The sequence below is a fragment of the Trichogramma pretiosum genome, unplaced genomic scaffold, assembly GCF_000599845.2.
Source record: "Trichogramma pretiosum strain Unisexual culture from Peru unplaced genomic scaffold, Tpre_2.0 scaffold83, whole genome shotgun sequence".
Classification (NCBI taxonomy): domain Eukaryota; kingdom Metazoa; phylum Arthropoda; class Insecta; order Hymenoptera; family Trichogrammatidae; genus Trichogramma; species Trichogramma pretiosum.
This window is the reverse complement of record NW_019641663.1, coordinates 107,812-131,930: the sequence shown is the minus strand read 5'-3', so window position 1 is coordinate 131,930 and position 24,119 is coordinate 107,812. Positions and strand designations below refer to the sequence as shown.

General features: G+C 35.5%; 1 protein-coding gene across 1 annotated transcript; it reads left to right on the top strand.

Annotated features, from left to right (window-relative positions):
• Positions 1–6,118: 6,118 nt before the first annotated feature.
• Positions 6,119–23,695, top strand: LOC111693958. Its single transcript, XM_023460234.1, has 5 exons — positions 6,119–6,362; positions 14,823–14,997; positions 21,418–21,719; positions 23,061–23,165; positions 23,607–23,695. Exons 1-5 carry the CDS (start codon positions 6,119–6,121, stop codon positions 23,693–23,695), a joined length of 915 nt encoding a protein of 304 aa, XP_023316002.1.
• Positions 23,696–24,119: the final 424 nt, after the last annotated feature.

The window sequence follows — 24,119 nt, the reverse complement described above, 5'->3', positions numbered from 1 at the left end:
TATTATAATATTTAGTATTATGAAAAAATAAGCGTAATTGGCATTTCAGAGCTTGGATAGAATTTTTTTTTGGTCAATCAGGTGTCTAATAAACATATTTTACGATTACAAAAAAAAAATTTCCACTATTTCGATTTATATAGCTATTTTTTGAATCTAAGCTTTTAACACAGGTCGGTCCCCTTAAGTCAAATCACTAAAATTGTAAATCGCTGTAAAAGTACTAAAATGCACCTAGAGAAAAAAACGAACACATGGTTTCGATTGGAAATTGCCTCAGCTTTCCGAGAAAGAGGTCAAATTTTCCGAAATTTTCCGCTTTACTCGGGAAAATCGCTGGGAAAATTTTAAAGACAATCATTTCCAAAACTCCATTTTTAAGATTTTTTTCAAATAGTCTAGATCGAAAGATCAGGAAATTTACCATAGATATGGACATTTTCCAAAGAGGCGTTTTTTGATTTTAGTGATTCATAGCGAGAGAAAGAAAAAAAACGTGGTTTTTGGGCGGCCAGACGCCCGCGCGTGACACTGGGAGAGTTGACTTGAAATGCCACATATATTAATCATTCGGAGATTTTATCTATTATTATCATTATTATATAAATGTAATTTCTTGTAATTTAGAATAAGAGCATTCAGTTTCTAACCAACCATAATGATGATGCCGAAGAAAAAAAAACGGGTTAGAGCTGAAAAAGGTGCAAAGTTATTGAATGAAAAACTGACTCAACAGAAAAGAAAATCTACAGAACTTCAACAAGAACAAGGAAAGTTTTAACAATTATTTTAATAATGAATTCTGTTTTGTTTGAATGCGTCTGTCTCTCGCTAATGTGTGTGAGTGTGTGTGTGTGTGTGTTTTTTTTTCGACATGCGAATCATGATGATGACTGTTGTAAATATTGTTGTGTGGGCGAGTAATATGCCTCTACTAATACTAACTGAAAACCATTTTTATCTTCTGCCTCTTTTTTTCCTCGCGGGACCACCGCTAAGCATTACTTATCGAGGGAGGCTCGAGCTGCTTGCTCACTTCAAGAGTGTTATCTTCTATTCTTCTATATCTTGGTAAACCTCCGTACCCTGTACGATGCCATCTCTCGAATGTCGTATCCCACTTCCGGAGCCGACTTATGCGTGGTTACACATTGCTGGCACCTCCTTCTGAGTATTTTTAGAACTCGCTGTCTATTGCCATCTTGTGAGTGTGGTTCTCGCTTCTGCCGCCGATGACAAGTGGCCCATTTGCTCTGTCGGCTACATCTTGTGAGTGTGGTTCTCGCTTCCGGTGCTGCCCATGTGAGTTTCCGTGAGTTCTTGATCCTCCTTGTCTGTTGTCGTCTTGTAAGTGCGGTTATTGCCTCAGGCGCCATCATACGTGTGAGAAGGAGCCTACGCTCCCGCATCCAACGCCCTCGTGTAAGTGTGGCTCTCGCTTCTGACTTTATCATGGGAGTGTTGTGCTCCATCTATTGCCAGCCTTGTAAGTCTTCGCCTTGGGCTCCTACTTATGGTTATCCTTTTCGCTTCCAGCTCGACCACGCCAGGCGAAAAAACGCGCCTCAAAAATTCGCCAAGTGGTGATCGAACCCACGCCCTAGGGGCACACCTTGTATTAGCAGGCAAGAACTATACCCACTGAGCCAAGGAGGCCGGTGTGTGTGTGTGCGTTTTTTTTGGGGTGNGGGGGGGGGGGGGGGGGGAGGACGAGGGAAATCCTATTTACGGATTCAACATGCAACAAAGGTGTGCGTCGCATGGATATGTCAGAATCGAGTAGTGTACTGTTGAGTGTGTACAGGTGTTGTGTGGGCGGATAGTGTGCCTCTCTACTAATACCGACTAAAACTGATCCTCTTAGCCGTACTTAGAACCTTCTGTATGGCATCGATGGTTGACCTTCCTTTACGGAAGCCAAACTAAGAGTCTGTTAGTCCAGCAGGACTCTCTGTAAAGGCTTCAAGACGATCCGCAATGATCCTTTCTATGAGCTTGCCTGCGGTGTTCAGCATGCAGAGCGGGTGGTACGACGAGGGCTCGAAGGCAGGTTTGCTTGGTTTTAGCATCAAGACAAGCCTTTGACGCTTCTACCGCTCCGGAAAACATTCCTCCCTGAGAAATGCCGTAAAAATACGGCGAAAAACGTCCATACGAGTACTTACTGCGGCTTTCAGGGCAAGGTTTGGGATTCCGTCTGCCCCGGAGCCACCTGATCACGCACCCTCCGGCACGCTTCTCGAAGTTCCCCAACGCTTACCTCGGGGATCCGCTCGTCATACGTCCAGGTAGGCAGGCCAATCTGAAGAGTTGTAACTCTCGGGAAGAGCGTTGAGACCGCTCGTCGCACCACCCACCATAATTTTTCTGTTAGGTTGGTGTGATCACCGCCTGTCAATATAGCAGAGCCGTTGCTCTACAATACAACACCTACAAAAGCGATTCGAGCGCCGCGAGTCAGCCAATCGCCGTCTTTCCCTACTCACTCCGTATCTTTACACCGCCCTGCGCGCACGTTTAGATTCAGCTCTAACTTTTCTTTGCCAAGTGCCTTTTCGTTTCTTTTACGATAATAAGTTCGATTACCTTTTGTACGTTTCGATAGAAACTTTTATACATCATTCTTCATTAATATCAATTAATAAAGTTCAGTGTGTGTTTGATAAGTGAACCGTGTAAGTAATTAATCAACCCTTCTATTCCAACTAATTATCCTCGTCGAGCCGAATCATAATCACCACATTTTCTGAGTCAGGGCACGGTAAAAGTGCCGCTGACGGCATCGGAGGATCGCTAAAAAGATTAGCAGATAACGCTGTCTTATATGGTGTAACAGTTTAAACTCGGGAGGCAGATAAAATGTTTGGTGAGACGTCCGTTGACCTGTAAATGGGGAACGAAGAAAAGGTGTGCCAAAAATAATCTACGCGATCATGTCGTGTATAAGTAATAGTTAGGCTTATTTATTAGGAAGGGCGCCAGTAACGATAGTGACGCCTAAGGATATAAAATACAAGAAAGCTTAAGATTAAAAATGATGTGCGATAATTGTTCGCTCGGCACGAAACATTCACCCATAAAATTCGTTAACGGCGTCGGGCCACCGTGGCTATTTCGGTAGATACGACGGTAGTGAGTTTAGGCTAGGTAGGGACAAGACCGAGAGAGATCGAGCGTGTTGAAAGATACAATAATATGGCGCATATGCAGGAGATAATCGAGAGACTTACATTCATTGACTAAACTGGTGGTTGATTGGGCCTGACGAAGACTGCAAAAATAGCGAGGGCAGATGAGAAGGCAGCCAGATGTTGATGCTATCCAGGATGGCAGACTCACTCTCACACACGCTGGCCATCGCAGGTCACACACGAGAGGGCTAGGTAGCTCGAAGCTATTTCACGCGAGGTCCAACACAGAGTGTTCGCTTCATCAACTCCTCGTCGGCTCGTCAGTCAGCATAGGCCTCTCTTTCCACTTGATAGGCTTTCGTCTGCTCATAGGGCAGCACGCGCCAAACCCGTCTACGCACGCAGCGTTGATCGCGGCTCTCTCTCTGCAAATTCGGCGCTTATCGAAAATTGGCGCCGATCCGCATTACAATCAGGCTCGCTTATTTCAGATCTCTGTCTCGAGCGGAAGGAATTTTATGATATAATACAAAGGAAGGAGTACCGCCGGACCCTGTGCAGGACTACTTCCTTACAATGGAAAAGATTTAGATAATTTTCAAACATTATTTAATTATTTAAAACAAGCGTCAAAGAGAATAGATATTTTTTCAGAATCTAAAGAAAATTTTGAGACTTTGGAAAAAATGCTGCCTCAGGATTTACCGACTTTTTTAGAAACTATGAAAGTTCATTAGTATACTTGGTTAAATAAGAATTTGAATATTTTAAAGTTTAATTTTTCAAGTTATAACAATAAATTTCCTGAAAAAAATCCGAGCAAACCAAGAATAAAATCCATTGAAGTTTTAGATAAAAAAAGAAAATTCAATTCGAAAATATCTAATCTTAAATCATGTACTGTTCAAAATGTTCTTTAACTAGTGGAGGAGTGCACACCTTCAAAGAGTAATTGTCGAAAAAGCTCGAGAGCCAAAAAGTTAACTATAAATTGTAAACTACAAACTATAAACTATAAACTATAAACGAATATTTGTACCCGAATTAAATTGAAGCAAAAACGCGTCACTCTCTAAATTATTATATCATAAATGAAAAAACCATATTTTTATTTTATTGTTAAAGTAGTGAATTACACAGGCACACAAAAAAAAATGCTCAGCCCCAGAGACCGGACCCAGTAGACTTTATGTTTTTGGGGTCGCTGAATCCGAATCCGTCGTCGGTTTTTCGCCATCAGATCGATTTAAGGTCATTTGAAGATCATTCAAAGGTCAAATCATGTAAAATAGGTTTTAAAATCTGAAACTATTCCTACATAGGTTTTTGAGGATGCTGAATTCAAATCTGAAGTCAGATGACCTCTACGACCTTACCTTCAAGGTCATTTGAAGGTCAAACTTAGAAAATGCGATATAAAAATCCGAAAAATATATTTTTTTATGTTTTGAGAGTCGCTGAATTCTAATTCAAGGTCATTTTGACTCAATGTTGACATCTAAAGGTCATTTAGAGGTCATTTGAAGGTCAAATCATAAAAAACAGGTTAAAAAATTGGAAAAAACTCCTATATGGGTTTTTGAGGATGCTGAATTCAAATCTAAAGTCAGATGACCTCTTAGACCTCACCTTCGAGGTCATTTGAAGGTCAAACATAATAAATTCGATATAAAAGTCCGAAAAACATATTTTTTATGTTTCAAGGGTCGGTGAATTTGAATCAAAGTTCATTTACACTATACTGACTAATTTTAAGCTTATTTCAAGATTAAATCTAGTGAAAACGACAAAGTATCGAAAAAAGATTGTGTATAGGTTTTTTGAGCCAAGTAATTCAGCTTTTTGATTGAGTAACCTGTAAAAAGTTAAGATAAATGTAATTTCAAGGTTAAGTTCATGAAAAGAGGGCATAACTTGATGAAATATTGTTAATTTCCTATGCCTTTTTACTTTTTTCATTTGTAATGCCCCTTTTTTTCTTCAAACGATCGGCCTAAAGGTTGCCGTCTGCGTTTAGTCCTTTATGTTCACTCTCTTTCTCTTCAACATCCAGCAGTAATCAGCCATCATTGCCACATCCCATCTACCTTGATATCGCTGCTCCATATGTTTGATGTCATGATAGAATCGTTCTCCCTGCTCGTCGCTAAAATCACCGCAGTTTTTCGGGAACTCATCTGAATGGTTATGCAAGAAATGCAGTTTGTAAGACATATTACATTTCATTTCACCGAAATTGTTTATCATTGTTGATATTAAAACTTTGTAATCATCGCTTCTGCGATTACCTAGAAAATTTTCCACAACATTTTTGAAGCTATGCCATGCAGCTTTCTGAACCTCAGTCATCTTAGTTGGAAAATTGTCATCTTTCAGCATTTTTCTTATTTCTGGTCCATCGAATATTCCTTCTTTTAATTTGGCATCAGATTTAAAGGAAAATTTAGATTCTAAATATTTGTAACCATTCATCACTCTCACTCAAAGCTTTTACAAATTGTTTCATAATGTCCAATTTAATATGTAAAGGAGGTAGTAAAACTTTTCTAGGGTCTACTAACGAACTGTTAATAACATTATGATGTCCAGCTTCTAAAGAATTTCTCTCAGTCCACTTGTGGTCGGTGTAATGGTTTTTACGATCTCTGCTGTCCCACAAGCACTTGAAACATGGGTACTTTGTAAATCCAGATTGCTGTCCCATCAGCATACCAAAAACTTTCAAGCCCTTATTGCAATAATGTTGAAGGTCTTATGACAGAAATTAAATGTAATATTTATAAAACCGACGAATGGAGACTTTTTATTGATTCTTCGAAAAGGAGCTTAAAAGCTGTATTGTTGCATAATACTAATAAGTTTGCGTCTATTCCTATTGCTCACAGTACAACTATGAAAGAACGTATGGAAGTATGAAGATACTATTAGAGAGCATCAACTACCAATAAAATAAATGGCTAATATGTGAGGACTTGAAAGTTTTAGTTATGCTGATGGGACAGCAATCTGGATTTACAAAGTACCCATGTTTCAAGTGCTTGTGGGATAGCAGAGATCGTAAAAACCATTACACCGTCCATAAGTGGACTGAGAGAAATTCTTTAGAAGCTGGACATCATAATGTTATTAACAGTCCATTAGTAGACCCTAAAAAAGTTTTACTACCTCCTTTACATATTCAATTGGGCATTATGAAACAATTTGTAAAAGCTTTGAGCGAGAGCGATGAATGTTACAAATATTTAGAATCTAAATTTTCCTATAAATCGGATGCCAAATTAAAAGAAGGAATATTCGATGGACCAGAAATAAGAAAAATGCTGAAAGATGACAATTTTCAACTAAGATGACTGAGGTTCAGAAAGCTGCATGGCATAGCTTCAAAAATGTTGTGGAAAATTTGTGGAAATGAACTTTGATTCAAATTCACCGACCCTTGAAACATAAAAAATATGTTTTTCGGATTTTTATATCGCATTTTCTAAGTTTGACCTTCAAATGACCTTGAAGGTAAGGTCGTAGAGGTCATCTGACTTCAGATTTGAATTCAGCATCCTCAAAAACCTATGTAGGAATAGTTTCAGATTTTAAAACCTATTTTACATGATTTGACCTTTGAATGACCTTCAAATGACCTTAAACCGATCTGATGGCGAAAAACCGACGACGGATTCGGATTCAGCGACCCCAAAAACATAGTGTCTACTGGGTCCGGTCTCTGGGACTGAGCATTTTTTTTTTGTGTGCCTGTGTTATTAATGAATTTAATAAATTTTATTTTTGTATATAAAAGATTATTGTAAAATGTTAATTGATTTAATTCATTACCATTTATTAGAATTGATCAAAAAATCGGTGAGTATATAGCGATCGACCGGTCAAGTACCGAATCTTGACGTCACATGACGTACCCATATGAGCAATTCTCAAAAAAATCTGCCATTTTCGGGGTCCAAAAAGCCAGGATTTTTTTATGAATGCTTCACGCCCCCTGCGGTATGGAAAGTATCTATTGGGGTATTAGAAACAAGAAAAAATCGAGAACATGATTTTTTGTGATAGGTAATTTTTCTATGTACGTTGTAAGGTCGGATAATATGATTTTCGTAAAAATGGCTTGACGAAATCAGACACCTCTGCAAATCTTCGAGACGAAGCTTAATGTAAAAATTAAAAACCCTGTACCCGACTTATTTTTCAACGAGGAACCCAATGGTGATCTTGAATTGGACCTTGAACGTAACCTTCAAGCTCCAGCGACCCAAAAATCAATTTTCTAATGGAAAACCCGATTTTTTAATGCAGATTCGAAAAAAGCGGAAAATTTTACGTTGATAATACCTTTGGTTTTTTTTGCAGGTGATTGAAAGGTTAAATAAAAAATAATCATACTGGATACAAAACCCTGAAAATTGAATACCAATGCGAGTGTGAGAAAGATGGAGATTGAGAGTAATTAAATGAAAAGAATAATTTATTAAATATAGATTTTGTTCACTAATCAATTATGATTTGGGGCAAAATAATTAATATATTTTCATCAATACATGGTGGAATTCAAGGGATAGTGAGAACAAGTTAGATCTTTCAGACAGACTGTGCACGATGCACAGCGAAAGAATAACTCTCTCGGCCTTGATTCCACCCAAATTATCTGATGCACTTCATTGGTGCTTCGGACGAGTCTCAAATTATTTGGCACAATATTCCGAACATCTTCTATGTTTTTTTCGATTATGACAAAACTTTTAATTTTTGTGTCATTGGCTTGAATGACTTGTCACTGCTTGATTACAAATTCCTTTAGCAAATCCGCCGATACCATCCCCAGGGGTTTTCCCATGACCAGCATCAGTGTAATTCCAGGCAGCATTTTTCAAATTAAAGTAGTTATAATAATAATTAAACAGAAAAAAATGGTCTTATTTTTGTATTGTGCAGATGGACCATCGCTTTGAAAATAAATGGATCGAATTTGTGGAAAATTTTGTTTAATATGTAAAAAAACTGGTTGTAGATGAGCCCAAACTGCTGCTGCGTCATGGTTCAAGCATTCGGAAACAGTGGCAATTGATTCGAAAGAAATAATGCCTTTTTTCATTTCTATAATGAAAGCCACCTGCTTGCATTGACAGTTATTTTTTTGACGCGCCATAGTGACAGCTTTGAATTTCTTTGGCATATTTACATACATAATTTTGAGAAAAATCAATTATTAATAAAATTTCATCATAATTAAAATTTTTTTTTATATTTTCTAAAGCCTTAAACTGGTTTGACATGATAAATGCGTGTTTAGTATATTTTGGGAGAGCACCAGCAAAAACTTCGGTTATTTCAGCTTTAGTGCATTCAATTTGTTTGTGATGTGTTATCGTAACATGAAAATTTTTATTTTTGGCACCAATACGATCGACTTTTTCAGTAACCCATGTGAGATAGTGTGTTCGATCAGATGGTTGGAAATCTAATAAATATTTACTATTTTTATATTTAGTGCAATCTCTGAACATACAATTTTTACTGTTTGTACCACACACCAAGTGTTCTAGAAACGATGATACATTTGGGCCTTTAATTAATTTATTATTTTTAAAACTTTGAAAAATCAATTCGAAATTAGAGTGTGTTTTAAACATACACGTATCTTTATTGGACAATTTTTTTTTAATTACATAAAAAGGTCTTAATCGGTAAAATAATGTTTTGCATACTTTCAGACTACAGACTTTGAGATATTTTTTGTACAAATCATGCATTGTGGCTGCTAAGTAGCGCTTTTGAAATTTTGTTTTTATAGAAATAGTCTGGAATACCGAGTGCAGGGATGGAATTTTCATCATTATTATAAAAATCGGTTACTTCGCGTCTTACTTCGTTTCGTTTCGAAATGGATATAATAGTTTTAGGTGCCAATGGATTTGTACGTCAGAAGTGTTTCGTAAGAATATTTTTTTTTCTATGACCCACTGAAAAATTAATTGGTTCAAAACATTCATTTTTGAAACACTTTGATGCAATTTGTTTTTCTTTATTTTTTAAACATTCAAAATTTTTCCGAAATGTTTCAATAGATTCTTCACAATTTTCTAATTGATTTTTCAATTTATTATTGGTTTTTTGCAACCATTTTATATGACAAATTTTTCGACCGAGAGTATTTTGGCAATTTAACAGCTGTTTTTTTTTGATTTTTAACTCTTTTAGAGGCGCTTATTTCTCTTCTTATCTTAAATTCTAAATTACGAGAGGTTTTAATTTTTTCATTGGAGGTGTTTGTCTGGTCATTGATGACATCGCACACATTTTGATTGGCATCGATTTCAAGTGAACAAGCTTGACTGTTTGGAATGAAATAAAAATATAATTAAACTAGTGGCAACCCCAGTTGACGAATGCCGAGCAAATAGAACATTTAAATTCAATATTACAACCTAGTTGCTGACAGGACTGTTTCCTTGATTTCTCATTCAGATGCATACGCAGGATTGTTTCCGTTAATTGTTATTAATTAATAATATAATTAACAATATAATTAATAATATATTAATTATTATTAATAAATATTATATTATATTATTGATATTCTTATGAATAATATGCAAATGAAAAAGATATGAGTAGTTATACGAATGGGTTATTTTGTGGGTTACCTCCCACTTTCCCGACTCCGCTTTCACGACAACCATTTTCACGACAAGTATTCTTTCTGACGTCGATCATAAAGAATAATGACAATGAATATGTAATAACAAATTTATTAACTTAAAAAATGAAAGTATCTATCAGAGATTTATAGTGTGAGCCAATGAACGAAGATATTTCTCTGTCGAAGATATTTTATGCTGAGCAATCCATTTTAGTTTTTGTGCTCTTTTTATAGCGCGTCCTAATCGTAACTGTGCGATGCATATCTCCACATCGGCCTGTTATTTTTGGAGCTCCCTCAGTGCACTGTACAAGTCTGGATGGTGTTTGCCGACAATTAACCGAAAGCGATTGTGCCATCCTTCACTAACGTTATTTGTTTTATGAGTCCCTGCTAGCACAGCATCATACTGATTCCATAACTTTATAGGAGAACGTCGAGGTGTAGCTTTCTTAGGACGTCTTCCTTGAACTGCTGGAATGCCAATAACATAGTATTCGGAAAAGTAATTGAATATAGTCTTCAGTGCACTTGGAGCTTCTTTTTTTAAAGCTTTAAATGTTGGCAACACATCGTCTACGGGAACATAAGCTAGGGCCATCATCATATGTACAAAATTTGAAATACTTGTGAAAATGGTAGTCGGGAAATTTTATTCGGGAAAATGGTTTTCGTGAAATTGGATTCGGGATTTTCGATTGTCGGGAAAAATACTTGTCGTGAAAATGGTTGTCATGAAAGCGGAGTCAGGAAAGTGGGGGGGAACCATTTTGTGACTACGAGTGCCGGTTACGCTTGCACGAGAAGAGAACTGTTTCACGCAATTTCTGGGGAAAAAGCTTGGCACTTGCTGCATACGATATTTTATGAAATACTATGCAAAAAGTGCACGAATAACGAGCATAATATCTCACAAAATATCAGAAATTTTACCGCACACCAGTGTCCAAAAACGCTTTTTGTGCACTAAAAAGTGTGCCCAAAAATGGATTTTTCGCTATACAATTGCATAACAGTTATTTATGTAACAAGTGCCCAAAAGGCGTTTTTGGGCACGAGTGTGCGAAAAAAGACACAAGTGCTGGCTATGCCATCACGAGTGGGTGTTTTTTCCGCACGCTGTGTGCAAAAAGCTGGGCACGTGTTGCATACAAAATTTTATGCAATAGTAGGCGAAAAATACCTTCATTTAAATGAGGCGTTTTACCGCACACCCGTGTCCAAAATGAGGCATTTTACCGCACACAAGTGTCTAAAAACGCTTTTTGCGCACTAAAAAATATGCGAAAAATAGTAATTTTCGATACAAGTGCCATAAGTAACAATTTTTGGCACGGCGTAGTTTAGGGCCCGAGCGCAGCGAGGATCCTAATAGCTGGGCCGAAAAGTGTCCCCTATGGCCCGAGTATCGAACAACATTTTATAGTACTGTGCAAAGTTCACATTTATGCCCCCTTTTCCGAGCCATGAGTCGCACTTTCTGGTAGCGCGAAGTGAGGTTAGCGCACGAGCGTATGCGAGTGTGATGCGAACGCAGCGGTGCCAGAATGTGCGACTTATGCCACCGAAAAGCGTGCCATAGATGTGAACTTATGCCACGCAGTGCTATAAAGACATTTTTCGTCATACTATTGCATAAAATTATTTTGATTACCAGTTATTTGGCAACAATATAGAAACGCCATGAGTGAGTTACATGAGTTACTAAAGTTTGCATATTATTATTTACAAACTGCTCGAGCTGTGGGTCGATAAGATTACTTATGTAAGGTGGATCACTTAGGCTACTTGATTTTGCATTCATAATTATCTAATTGCACAAGCTGTGTCTATTGGGTTACTTGGGTTACCTTTTTATGTATTTTGAAATTACACGAACTGGAAATTTGCCTTCGGCTTGTCATGTGTGATGTATCAATACAGCGACGAGCATGCGCTGCGCACGGACAGTGCCAGCGTGATGCTGCGATACGAGCTCTGAGCTCTTCGATGTACCCGACATTGCGTAACCAGCCGGTTAAGACGGTGGCCGAGAGCGTAGCTGGCCCGACGTGAGCCGAATTGATACGAGCGCATGCACTGCTAACTGTTAACGGACAGTTAATACTTAAGTAACCTCAAAAAACGAATGAAAAAATTGACGCGCGGGAAGCGCGTTTGAAACTTACTATTTGTGAATCTTCAACTAACCTTTGAACACGAATAAAACAATTGACACGACCAGAGCGCGTTCAAATCATCTCGTCTAAATGAACTTTATCTTATATAATATAATGAAATTAGACCATGTCCGGACGAGTCCACTGGGAACATCGGAGCACCACGTTAAAGCTATGGACCGTACATGATTGACCTACGGTCATGTATAATATGTAACCATCGCTATTAAATGTAAAAAAATCTTACTTATTGTCTCACGACAGATTGTAGATTAATATTTGAATAAAAAAAAAAAAAAAAAAAAAAAAAAAAAAAAAAAAAAAAAAAAAAAAAAAAAAAAAAAAAAAAAAAAAAAAAAAAAAAAAAAAAAAAAAAAAAAAAAAAAAAAAAAAAAAAAAAAAAAAAAAAAAAAAAAAAAAAAAAAAAAAAAAAAAAAAAAAAAAAAAAAAAAAAAAAAAAAAAAAAAAAAAAAAAAAAAAAAAAAAAAAAAAAAAAAAAAAAAAAAAAAAAAAAAAAAAAAAAAAAAAAAAAAAAAAAAAAAAAAAAAAAAAAAAAAAAAAAAAAAAAAAAAAAAAAAAAAAAAAAAAAAAAAAAAAAAAAATATAATATAATAATACATCTGTACGTAACTGTACTGCTCCAAATACATCACATCATGATCCCTTGTTTGTCCAAAAACCATAACTGCACTCATTTAAATTCCAACTTTTAAATCTAAGACCACTTGGACCTCAAGAAAGTGTTTGTGTTGAATAGGGTGAATGCGCCATATTTCGGACCGTTAAATGTTTCTTTACTCATTTACAGAGTTTGTGCACGACGTTTGAAAATGTTTCTAAAAATAACTTTTGATAGAAAAAAAGTAACCTTTTCAATGAGTACATACACTGGACCAAAAAATGCTGGTGATATTTGAAAAATAAAATTAAAGACAAAAAAAATACGAATCGTCTATTTTCCGACCACCTTATCGAGCTGTTAAAGACCCTGAGCTTGGAATTCTGTTAAATTTTTATTTTTGACATCTGAGAGCATTATAAATGAACATACTGTCTAGAAGTGCATGAGGAACCTATTGTCGATTTTCAAATTTATAAAAAACTTTTACATGACAATTATTAAGGGTACCCAACGAAAATCGTTTCTGCTAAAAAAACCTACAAACTTTTACCAACTTTTATAAACTTTTATAATCTGTTAATAACATGCTCATTTTGGATTCTAATAAAAGTTATAAAATGTTAATAGTAGTTTATAAAAGTTTATATTTTTTTTCAATTTTGGGTTCCATGATGTTGAAATAATCTAAACTTCTATAAACATTTATAATTTGTGAATAAAAGTTAATGAAAGTTTAGAAAACTTCAAAAAAGATGATAATAGTTTACAAAAGTTTATAAAAGTTCATTGTTTGTGTGTCCAAAACATGCTTTTTTCGTAATTTCATAATTATAGTATAAATATCATTATAATGCATTGAGACAATGATTTTGTAAGATATGGACAAGACCAAAGTTGGTATAATAAACCAGATTTACGAATTAACCCGTCTAATACCAAGAGACCCTATTTTCGACTTATTTTTCTGCATGTTATTTTTTCATGAAACTATAGTCAAATTAATGTGAAAATTCCATATTTATTGGTAATTTTTATCGCTCTTTTCAAATCTGGCGTCAGATTTACGATACATGCAACCGCTTCAAAAATACATTTGTTTAAACAAAAAAAAAAAACGTTTTTGAACATTTTTTCTCAAAATGGTGGTTTTTTTCACCATGATTATGCATTCGGATCGGCTTGAAACTCTGGATCTAGTGGCATTCAGGCCAAAACTAAAAAAATTAGTGGCGTTGGTTCATCCAGATTCAAGATGGTGGCCACCAAAACAGCTGATTGTAGCCGAAAATGTAAAAAAAAAAGCTTTGGTATTTTTTTACTCGGTAAGAATGGACTCTACGGAAAAATTTTATAAAACAAAAAGTGCTTAGAATTGATAAAAAAACGCGTCTGAATTTTTTCATAATTTTTTGGATGATTTTTTATTTTTAAGCGAGCTTTTATTAGCAATTTATAGTTTTTTATAAAAGTTGAGATTATTCTAACATATTGAAACCGGAAAATAAAAAAAAACTATAAACTTTTATAAACTTCTATAAACTTTTTTAAACTTTTATAATCATTTAATAAATTTTAATAACTTCTATAAATTTTTAGCAACTTTTAATAGAGTCTAAAATCTGAAAGTTTATAAAAGTTTATATCAAAAAATTATTTCCGTTGGGGCGTTAATGCAAGTGATCGAAAACTGGATGGATAATTTTACCGAATAGCCAAATTTTACACCAGGTCAGAATTATAACTTGAACAACAAAAAAGATTTAATAATTTTCAAGGGTACTAAGAATTTTCTCTGAAACAATAAGAGTTGTAGAATTGAAAAAATATTTTATTGCTTCAAAATGTTGCATATATTTTTATTTATTTGAATAATATCTCTGATTAGCCGAAAATTGGATGGTGGCCAAGCACATTCACCCTCTTTCAGATATGTTAGATGTTTTGGATGTTGATATGACCTCTGAAATCCCAGCCCTCTAAAGGTTAAATGTGTTAGATGTGTTAACTTTTTCAATGATTTAAAAATTGGATGAGCTGAAAATTTTCTTTCAGCTCGTGCCATCATCGCTCATTTTTTTAAAAAGCCATTACTGCACCCGTTGAAAAATATAATATTTTTGTTATGCGTATTCTGCAAATATAAATAAACGTTGGAACATGATTAAATTGGGGTTTTTGTACAGGTATTGTAAAAATTAAATGATTTAGTATCATTTTACCCAGTCAGTACAACCTAAAAATAACGAAAATTCTCGAAGAAGTTTTTACAGAAGCCAGATCGGTGACCTGGTGCACCAGGTCGACGGAATGTGGTTTGACACTTTTTACACATTCAGCACAACCTAATAATAACGAAAATTCTCGAAGAAGTTTTCACAGGGGCCAGATCGGCGACCTGGTGCACCAGGTCGACGGAATGTGGCAATCAGACCTTCGGTAGACCGCCCTCAACAACCCTTAAAAATTTTAGACCATTCGGTAAAGTCGTTTTCCAGAAACCGTTGACACCAAATATGTCAAAATCTACCGAGCTGAAAGGATAACAGACTTCGCTTTGCTCGGTATTAATAATACCCATCATTAATTAATGAATGAAAATATTCATTTTTTAATAATATTTATGGCAATACATGCATACCAATGCGATGTGGCACTAGCGCACTAATCTCAGCGATGCAGTTCGTATGCTGCCGCGGGGGATCTGCCCTGATGCTACAGGCCCGGATGCCGAACGTAACACACACACACCGATAATCTGCTCGCTCGATGTCAGATCGCTCCACTTCTCGGCTGCGGTGGTTAGCCCTCGTCCGGTCATCGATGATTTGCGTGCGATGTTGAGATGGAACGCTAGGCCCACGTCTGGGTGACGACGTCGAACTATGGTTCTGCACGTGTACGCTTGCTCGTGCACAGGCCTGACTGGGTGAAACTTGCCTCACGGGCGACAAACTTCACGAGCACACAGAACAACAAGCCCTTCTGGGCGACAGTACACTCGAATCTGCACGTCATCCTCTTGCCTGCCGTCGTCCACAAGTATAAAACACCGTCACTTTCTCAGCGAGACACTGCTGCGCGGACCTGTAAGTCACGAAAACACATACACACGCATACACATGCTCGCGCGAGGTATCCGAGATTTTCGCGGCTCGATGGCTGCAGACCTTGTACCCCGTCACAATATTGTTGCACAAAAAGTATATGATGACAAAAAGTATTCTATACGTTCCGACGTCATAGATTTTTTCGTCTCTACAGGAATCTCACCTCACAACCTCTCTGTAAGCTCGAACCTCGAGTTTTCCTCAGACCACTCCCTAATAATTTTAGCACTTCACTCTAAATTAATAACAGACAAACAATCAACTTTTCTAGGCAATAAAAACACAAACTGGTCAGCATATCGTGACTATATTAACTAACATCTCGTCTAATACCCTTTTAAAAACGTACTATGACATAGAAGCTGCTGTCGAAAACCTAAAAATGCTAATACATAGTGCTATCTCCTTCTCCACTCCGAAGCAAAATGTTGTACTGCATTCTCAAAATACTCGGAAAATTTTGCCTAACATTTTAGATAAAATTCAAGAAAAATTAAAATTAAAAAGAATTTGGCAAATAAAGCAACAAAGGACATTAAAAAAAATTCTTCGTGAAGATGCTGTAATGATCCATAGATCATTCCTTAAAATCAATTGTCTCATGTAATAATTATTAAAAATTCATGCCATTCAATGTTGAGACGCGTAGTAAGTAAGTATATAAGATAGTACAGTATACCGTAGTATATTACGTTCGGATAAGAACGTAGTAGAATGAGAGACTACACGCATAAGCAAGCGCGCCAGTGTGTGTGTGTTTACACGTATGAGCGAGCGCGCCAGTGTGTGTGTGTCTACACGCATAGGCGGGCGCGCCGCAGTATGAGTGCTCACATGTATAAGCAGTCACGGCACTGTATGAGTGCTCACATGTATAAGCAGTCACAGCACTGTGTGAGTAGACGCATGTATAATCAGTCGCGGCACTGTGTGAGTGAGCGCACGAATGGAGTACTGTATTAAATTTATGTACGAAATTAAAACGTATAATGACACGCGCATAACAATATGATTACAATAGAAATTATTTGAAGGGCATGACTTTGTATCAACCAACACGTACAATAACAAGTCTCAGACATAACAATTGAGCAATAATTCGGCGAATTACTGATATGCGCTTTCCTCTGCTTTTTAGTAAGCAAGGGGGCGAGAGCATATTGAAAACATGTTGACGAAAGTATGAAAAATTGGAGAGTATATAGAGAAGCTGCTGAGCTACAATAGGGAGAATCAGAATCAAACCGAAAAAATTGTAACGGCGAAGCTCTGCAAGAAAGTGGCTTATATCTATCTATATTACTATATAGTTGTAAGGATCTCCACACCTGCTTGCCATAGCTCCCCCACATTTACCACAATTTTTAAAAGGCCCTATTTTTACGTGTTTTTTGTTCATTTTTCACGTGATTTTGGTACTTTTTTAGTACTGCTCCCCATGGCTCCCCATTTTGAAAATTGCTCCCCACTGCTCCCCCACCGCTCCCCCACGTGGGGGAGCTATTATATATGGATTTGTTATCGTAATTTTTCACGGTATTTTGAAGGTTCCCCTCCTCCAGGCTCCCCTCCCTCCCCTCCTCCAGGCTGCCCTCCTCCAACCTCCCTTGCTCTGATATGTTATTGTTAATAACATTGACAAATTTCTAATAAAAATTGGAATTCGTTTATTACAAATGAAGTAAAAGAATAGGCAAAACTATGGTTTTGAGTTTTACACCACTATAAAGAATATCGTTTCCACATTACCTATGAACAGTATTAGTTCTTGCATATTTTACATTATTGTCACTTCCTATTAATGTACATAATTGCAAATTGAAATGAAATACTCTTTATTTTTTAATAATGAAAAGGGTTTGTCTTTAATAATTTTATAGTTTAAGGTTTTCGGCTCTTAATGTGTTTAGTCTACAGTTACCACAAAAATGGACATTTAACACAAAATTGACAACAAAAAACTTTTTCAAAAGGCTATATTTAGATATTAGTATTGCGATGTTTTTGTCGTATACATGGACTATTCCACAAAAGGTGTTACAGGCCCAAAAAATGAAGTTGAAACTAACCATTTACTCTTTAAGATCACAATGAAAAATGAAATTCCTAAGCTCCCTAGGTCCAACCCTCATTTATCTACAGCGGCTCAAAGTTGGAATTTCATATTTTGAGGATATTCGGCTTGTTACTCTGCTTTTCTAGAGTGCACATGAAAGAATTTCTAAACCATGTTTTTTCATATAAAATTTGATGTCGAATTCAAATCAGTACCCAAATAAGACATTCATAATCTAAAAACCCCTTAAAATTGAAAAAATAGTGTAAAAAACCATGAGAGTCGAAAACAAACATGTTCGTATACCTCAAATTGGTCAATATTATAATATGTTCATCGTTACACCAAAATACAAGTTCTGATAAAGTTTAGTATCTAAGTCACCATTATAGACAATTTGGTAGCCAAAAAACATTGTTTTTTCCTTATTTTTCATGATTTTTGGCCCTTTGCAAGCTACTTAATGATCTATAATGGTGACTCAGTCACCAAACTTTATCAGAAGTTGTATTTTGCTGTATCGATGAGCATATTACAAATTAGGCCAATTTGAGGTATACGAGCATGTTTATCTTTTTACTCTCATAGTTTTTTACACTTTTTTTTTCAATTATAAGAGGTTTTGAGATTCGGAATGTCTTATTTGAGTACAGATTAGAATTCTACATGAAATTTTATATGAAAAAACATGGTTTGGAAATTTTTTCATATGCACTCTAGAAAGCACAGTAACAATCAAAATATCCCCAAAACATGAAAATCCAACTTTGAGCCCGTGTAGATAAATGAGGGTTGGACCTAGGGAGCTCAGGATTTTCATTTTTCATTGTGATCTTGAAGAGTAAAAGGTTAGTTTCAACTTCATTTTTTGGGCCTGCAACGCCTGTTGTGGAATAGCCCATTTATATATTGTTTCTTCCATTCCTTCCCTTTCTAAATTATATGATACTTAGAACGTAAATTATACTGATGAGTTCTGATTTTCACATTTCCATATAGCGTGTTGTCATGGGAATTACAGGATAGTAAAAAAATATTTAGAAAATAATATAGATCCATCTTTAATTATAAACGAATGTTTTGATACTCCTCTTCACATAGCATCAAAAGTCCGAAACAAGCGTATAATTACTCATCTACTAGAAAATGGAGCTGACATACACTTGTACACTCGGCAACAAAATTATCGCAACAAAAAAATTCATCGAAATTTTTTTCAAATTTCAAATGCTTCTATCTTGGGCTAGGTTTATCGTATCGAGACGCTTCTTTTTAAATTTCTTGGAAATTTTGTCCTCTTTGAATCTATATAAATTAAGATAAGATTCTAGTTAATGTTGAGTTACCAGTAGTATTTGAGCGTGACACTAAAAATTACTGAAAAAAAATGACTGTTTGAACGTGTACCAGTACCACAGTACGATTTTTGGGTTGCTGAGGCTTCAAGGTTACGTCTAAGGTCAAATTCAAGGTCACCATTGGATTCCACGTGCAAAAATACGTTGGATATAGGGTCTTTGATTTTATTTTAACGAATATTTTGCGATATTTCCAGGGGTTTTCATACTTTTGTCGCACCCTGTATAATAATGATACAGAATTTAATCTCAATAAACGAAGTTCATAGGTGGTGTGGAAACGATATATATGTGTCATATCATAAAAGAGTTGATAGCTCAAAAAATCGAATTTCAACTAACTATATACTCTTAAAGATTACTTGAAAAATAAAAATCCTAAAAATCTTAGCTCTCTAGCTCCATCCCGCATGGATTTATAGGGGCTCAAAGTTGGATATTCAAATTTTAAATTTAATTCTATTTTTCTGGGGTGTTTTTGAAAAAATGGTTGAATCATGTTTTTTTGTGTAAAATTAAGCATTCAAAAGGGTAAAAAAACATGGAAAATAAAAGACAAACCATGTTTTTTGCTATATGGAATGCCATGGGATTGTTTCTAATGCTCAACCGATTACCAAAATTTACCTAAAATTGTATTTTGGCCTTTTGATGAACATATTACAATTCTGGCCTAATCGCTGGAGACGAGCAACTTTAGTTTTGGTATTTTATGTTATTTTTCCATTTTAAAGGGTTTTTAGGCTATGAATATGATTTTTGAGTACAAATTTGAGTTCCTTATCAAATTTTACACATAAAAATATGATTTAATCATTTTTTCAAAATCACCCCAGAAAAGTAAAATTAAATTTAAAATTTGAATATCCAACTTTGAGCCCCTATAAATCCATGAGGGATGGAGCTAGAGGGCTAAGATTTTTTGGATTTTCATTTTCTAATGTAATCTTTAAGGGTCCTCTGTACACACTCGGTCGGTAACTATATTCGCGTATTTTGTACCCATTTTTTTCATTAAGTATACAACCTATGGTCTTTAAATTTTGTGGGAGTGATCATGAAACTAATACAAATGTGCCTATGAAGCTATTTTTTCAGATAATTGAAAAAAAAATTGTTACAATATTTATATGAAAAAATAGCTTCATAGACACATTTGTATTAGTTTCCTGATCACCCCCCACAAAATTTCAAGACTAATGGTTGAATAGAAAATGAAAAAAATGAGTACAAAATACTCGAATTAGTTACCGACTACAGTGTGTATAGAGAGGCCTTAAGTGTACTTAGTTAGTTAAAATTCGATTTTTTGAACTATCAACTCTTTTATGATATGACCCATATACATAAGACAAAACTATCACATTACCAACATCTAAATATGGCCTTTTAAAAATATTTTTTTTGGTAGATTTCGGGTTAAATGTCCATTTTTGGGGTAAATAGGGACTAAAAATATTAAGAGCAGAAATCCTTAAACTATAAAATTATTAAAGACAAACCCTTTTCCTCATTAAAAAATAAAATGCATATCACCCTAACGGGGGGGTTGGCGAGCGGAGCGAGCAGGGGGGGCGCAGCCCCCCTAGTATATATATATATATCGAATTAAAAGCTCAAGTAAAGAAAAGTGCAGTGAAAAGAATTTATAGCTGGTGAAGTTAAAAACAACAAATTGAGAAAACACTGCCGAGCAGCAGGCTTTGGGGCCTTCACATCCGTGGCAGCACAGTCTTCAACTCAACAGCAGCCGCTTCCACAAAAGAAAATAACAACACCGTTAAAAATCTAGCGATCTCCATAAGCAGTAAGCAAGAAATATTTGTTAAACCGTTTAATTCATTCGTTGTCCAAATTCGTAAATAAATCAGAGTATGCATTTTAACTTCAATGAATGTAATAATTATTTGTAAACCCTCTCCCTATGCACTAGGAACATTAGGAGACAACGGTGAGTTCATTATTTAACAAGGTAATTGGGCCAGAAAAGGGCTCATTACAATGCAAACTCGAAAATCAAAAACTATTTACAAAATCTCTTACCTACGGAAGCTACAGACTACTCTCTATGAAAAGCTACAAAATTTTTAAAACGTCCACAACGTTTCATACCACCTATTAAGACAGGAAATAACTGGACACGAAAAACAAAGAAATAGCTACAGTTTTTACTGATCATCTAAGAGCAGAGTCTTCGAAACTCCACATAGACAAATAACAGTAATAGAAGAGGAAATATTGCTACACATGCAAATATAGCCACTAAAAATAAGGGAGAATTGAAAAGTGCTTCATTACATGAAATTAAAACTTTAATCAAGGAACTAAAAAACAGGAAAGCGCCTGGCTACGACGGTATAAACAGCAAAACACTGAAAGAACTTCTCTTAAAAGCAGTGCGGTTCATCACCATAATAGTAAATGTATGCCTACGGTTGAAATTCTTCCCCAGCCAGTGGAAAGTTGCTCAAATCATACTGATAGGAGAGCCTGGAGAACCATCAGATCTAGTGACGTCATACAAGTTTATCAGTCTTTTACTGTTATGTTCTAAAATCTTCGAAAAAGTTATACTTAGCAAACTGAAGCCGCTGCTAGAAGAAAGACACATGATTCCGGAGCACCAATTTGGGCTCCGTTAGTGCCACTCCACTATTGAACAAGTGAATAGAATAGATGTTAAAATACGTAACGCATTCGAGAGGAAACATTACTGCTCGGCTGTTTTTCTGGACGTGGCTCAAGCCTTTCACAAGGTCTGGCACTCAGGCTTAATCTATAAAATCAGACTGAAATTTCCAAACATTTTTTAACTGCTGCTCAAGTCATCTACAAGAACACTTAACATCAGTTCAAAAATGGTTCAAGAGCTAGAGAATCAAAATAAACGAAAATAAGTCAGCTCATATGACATTCACACTCCACTGGGACTCATGCCCAATAGTGCTACTCAAGGGGACCGCTGAGCCCCAGTGCGACGAAGTCAAGTACCTTGCAATACACCTTAATCGCCGTCTTTCCTGGAGACTGCATATTTGGACTAAAAGAAAATAGTTATGTCTGAAGTTGAGTAAACTCTATTGGCTGCTCGGGAGAAATTCTGTACTCTCACTGGATAACAAACTGCTGCTCTACAAAAGTTCTATTAAACCAATATGGACGTATGGAATCCAGCTGCGGGGTGCAGCATCGAAGTCCAACATCAACATCATAGAAAGATACCAATCAAAAGTTCTTCGAATATTAGTAAATGCCCCATGGTACGTTACTAACGATTCCATTAGAAATGATCTTGACATGCCTACAAAATCAAACTACAAAAAGCGGCTTAAGTATCACTCAAACCCAATAGCAGTTCAGCTTGGCAATGTGTCGTTTAGTGACTCAAGATTGAAAAAGTACATCTTCTTATAAAAAAACTTATATTAATATACATCTTAAACTTTTAAATTAGATGCTTTGTTCACGAGTGACTGTTATTGGAAAGTAGCTCACACTTGTTATTATTATAATTATTTGTACAAAATTACCCATTGTCTCACATACACACAGATTGTAAATAATAAAGGATATATAAAAGAAAAAAGTACATTGACAAAAAAAGTCCTGTGTGACGTCTTAACGAGCGTGAGCAAGTTCCGCATGTAAACATTTGCACACGGAGACTCGAATTTCAATACGCCGTTACTTTTTACCTAATTAATGAAATGATTCGAAACTTTACCAAAATTATCCTTCATTATTGTACTTTAACGTAGTATTATGAAAAATTTCAGTTTCAAAAATTTATAACACAAGTTTGCAATTGAAAAAAAATTCATGTTTGGTCGGCATTTTTTTTTTTTTTTTGAAAATTAATATTTAAATTGCTAATGTTATGTTAGCTTATTATGAAAAGATTTCGAAGAAAAAAGTTTATTTATTTTTAATTTTGAAAAGTGTTATTTACGTTGCATGAGCAATGACTACGAATTTCAGTCCCGCTGAACGACAGCAACAATGTTTTTTGTTGCACAGTTCACAATCACAACTGGGCAACAAATCTGTTGCAGAAGGAAATAGCTTCAAAACTTCCTTTGGGAGGTATTTGTCTCATCATGAGATCACAATTTTTCTCCTAACCAATGTCCAAATCGCAACATCCCATCTACCTTGATATCGCTGCTCCATATGTTTTATGTCTTCATGGAACCATTCTCCTTGCCCGTCGCTATAATCTTCACACTCTTCTGGGAGCTAATCTGCGTATAGGTGTGCAGGGAATACAGTTTATAAGAAATATTACATTTCATTTCGTCGAAACGTTTTATCATCATTGATATTAAAATTTTTCTATGATCGCTTCTGTGATAACCTTGAAAATTTTTGAAGCTAACCCATGTACCATGGTCCATCTAATATTTTTTGTTACAATTTTTTATCGGATTTATGGAAAAAAATAGATTCTCAATATTTGTAGCATTTATCATGACATTTTGGGGAAATAGAATGTAATATGATTAATAAACTGTATTCTCTGTATAGCTATACATATTAGTCCCCAGAAAACTGTGGAGATTTTGGCGACGAGCAAGGAGAATGGTTCCATCAAGACATATGGAGCAGTAATATAAAGGTAGATAGGATTTGCGGTGATGGCTGGATGTTGAAGACAGAGACAGTCAAAATAAGAGAGGCAAACGCAAACAACAATCATTACGCTGATCGTTTGAAGAATAAAAGATGCAAATTTAAATTTTTGAAAAAAAAAGCATGCAAATTTAAAAATATTTTCTGAATATTTTTCTTTCTTGTATTAATTTTTCATTGTTATGACCTCAAAGGTGACTTCTGTCATCTACTTCAGATTTCAATTCAGCATCCTTAAAAACCTATGAATGAGTATTTTCAGATTTTTTTAAGCTTTTTTCGTGATCTGACCTTAAAATGACCTTCAAATGACCTTTACATGGCCGGATACAGTCATTATGACCTCTGATTCAGATTGAGCGACCCTCAAAACATAAGTGTGATTTTTTCGGATATTTTTATTGAATT

What these genes read in the sequence shown, in the direction of transcription:
- LOC111693958 (XM_023460234.1), top strand. Translation starts at nt 6,119, where the DNA reads ATGCTGATGGGACAGCAATCTGGATTTACAAAGTACCCATGTTTCAAG. An exon ending in TTTGAGCGAGAGCGATGAAT is followed by an intron (nt 6,363 to 14,822) that starts GTTACAAATATT and finishes TTCTCGAAGAAG; the next exon opens with TTTTTACAGAAGCCAGATCG. An exon ending in ATGTGGCAATCAGACCTTCG is followed by an intron (nt 14,998 to 21,417) that starts GTAGACCGCCCT and finishes ACTAAAAAACAG; the next exon opens with GAAAGCGCCTGGCTACGACG.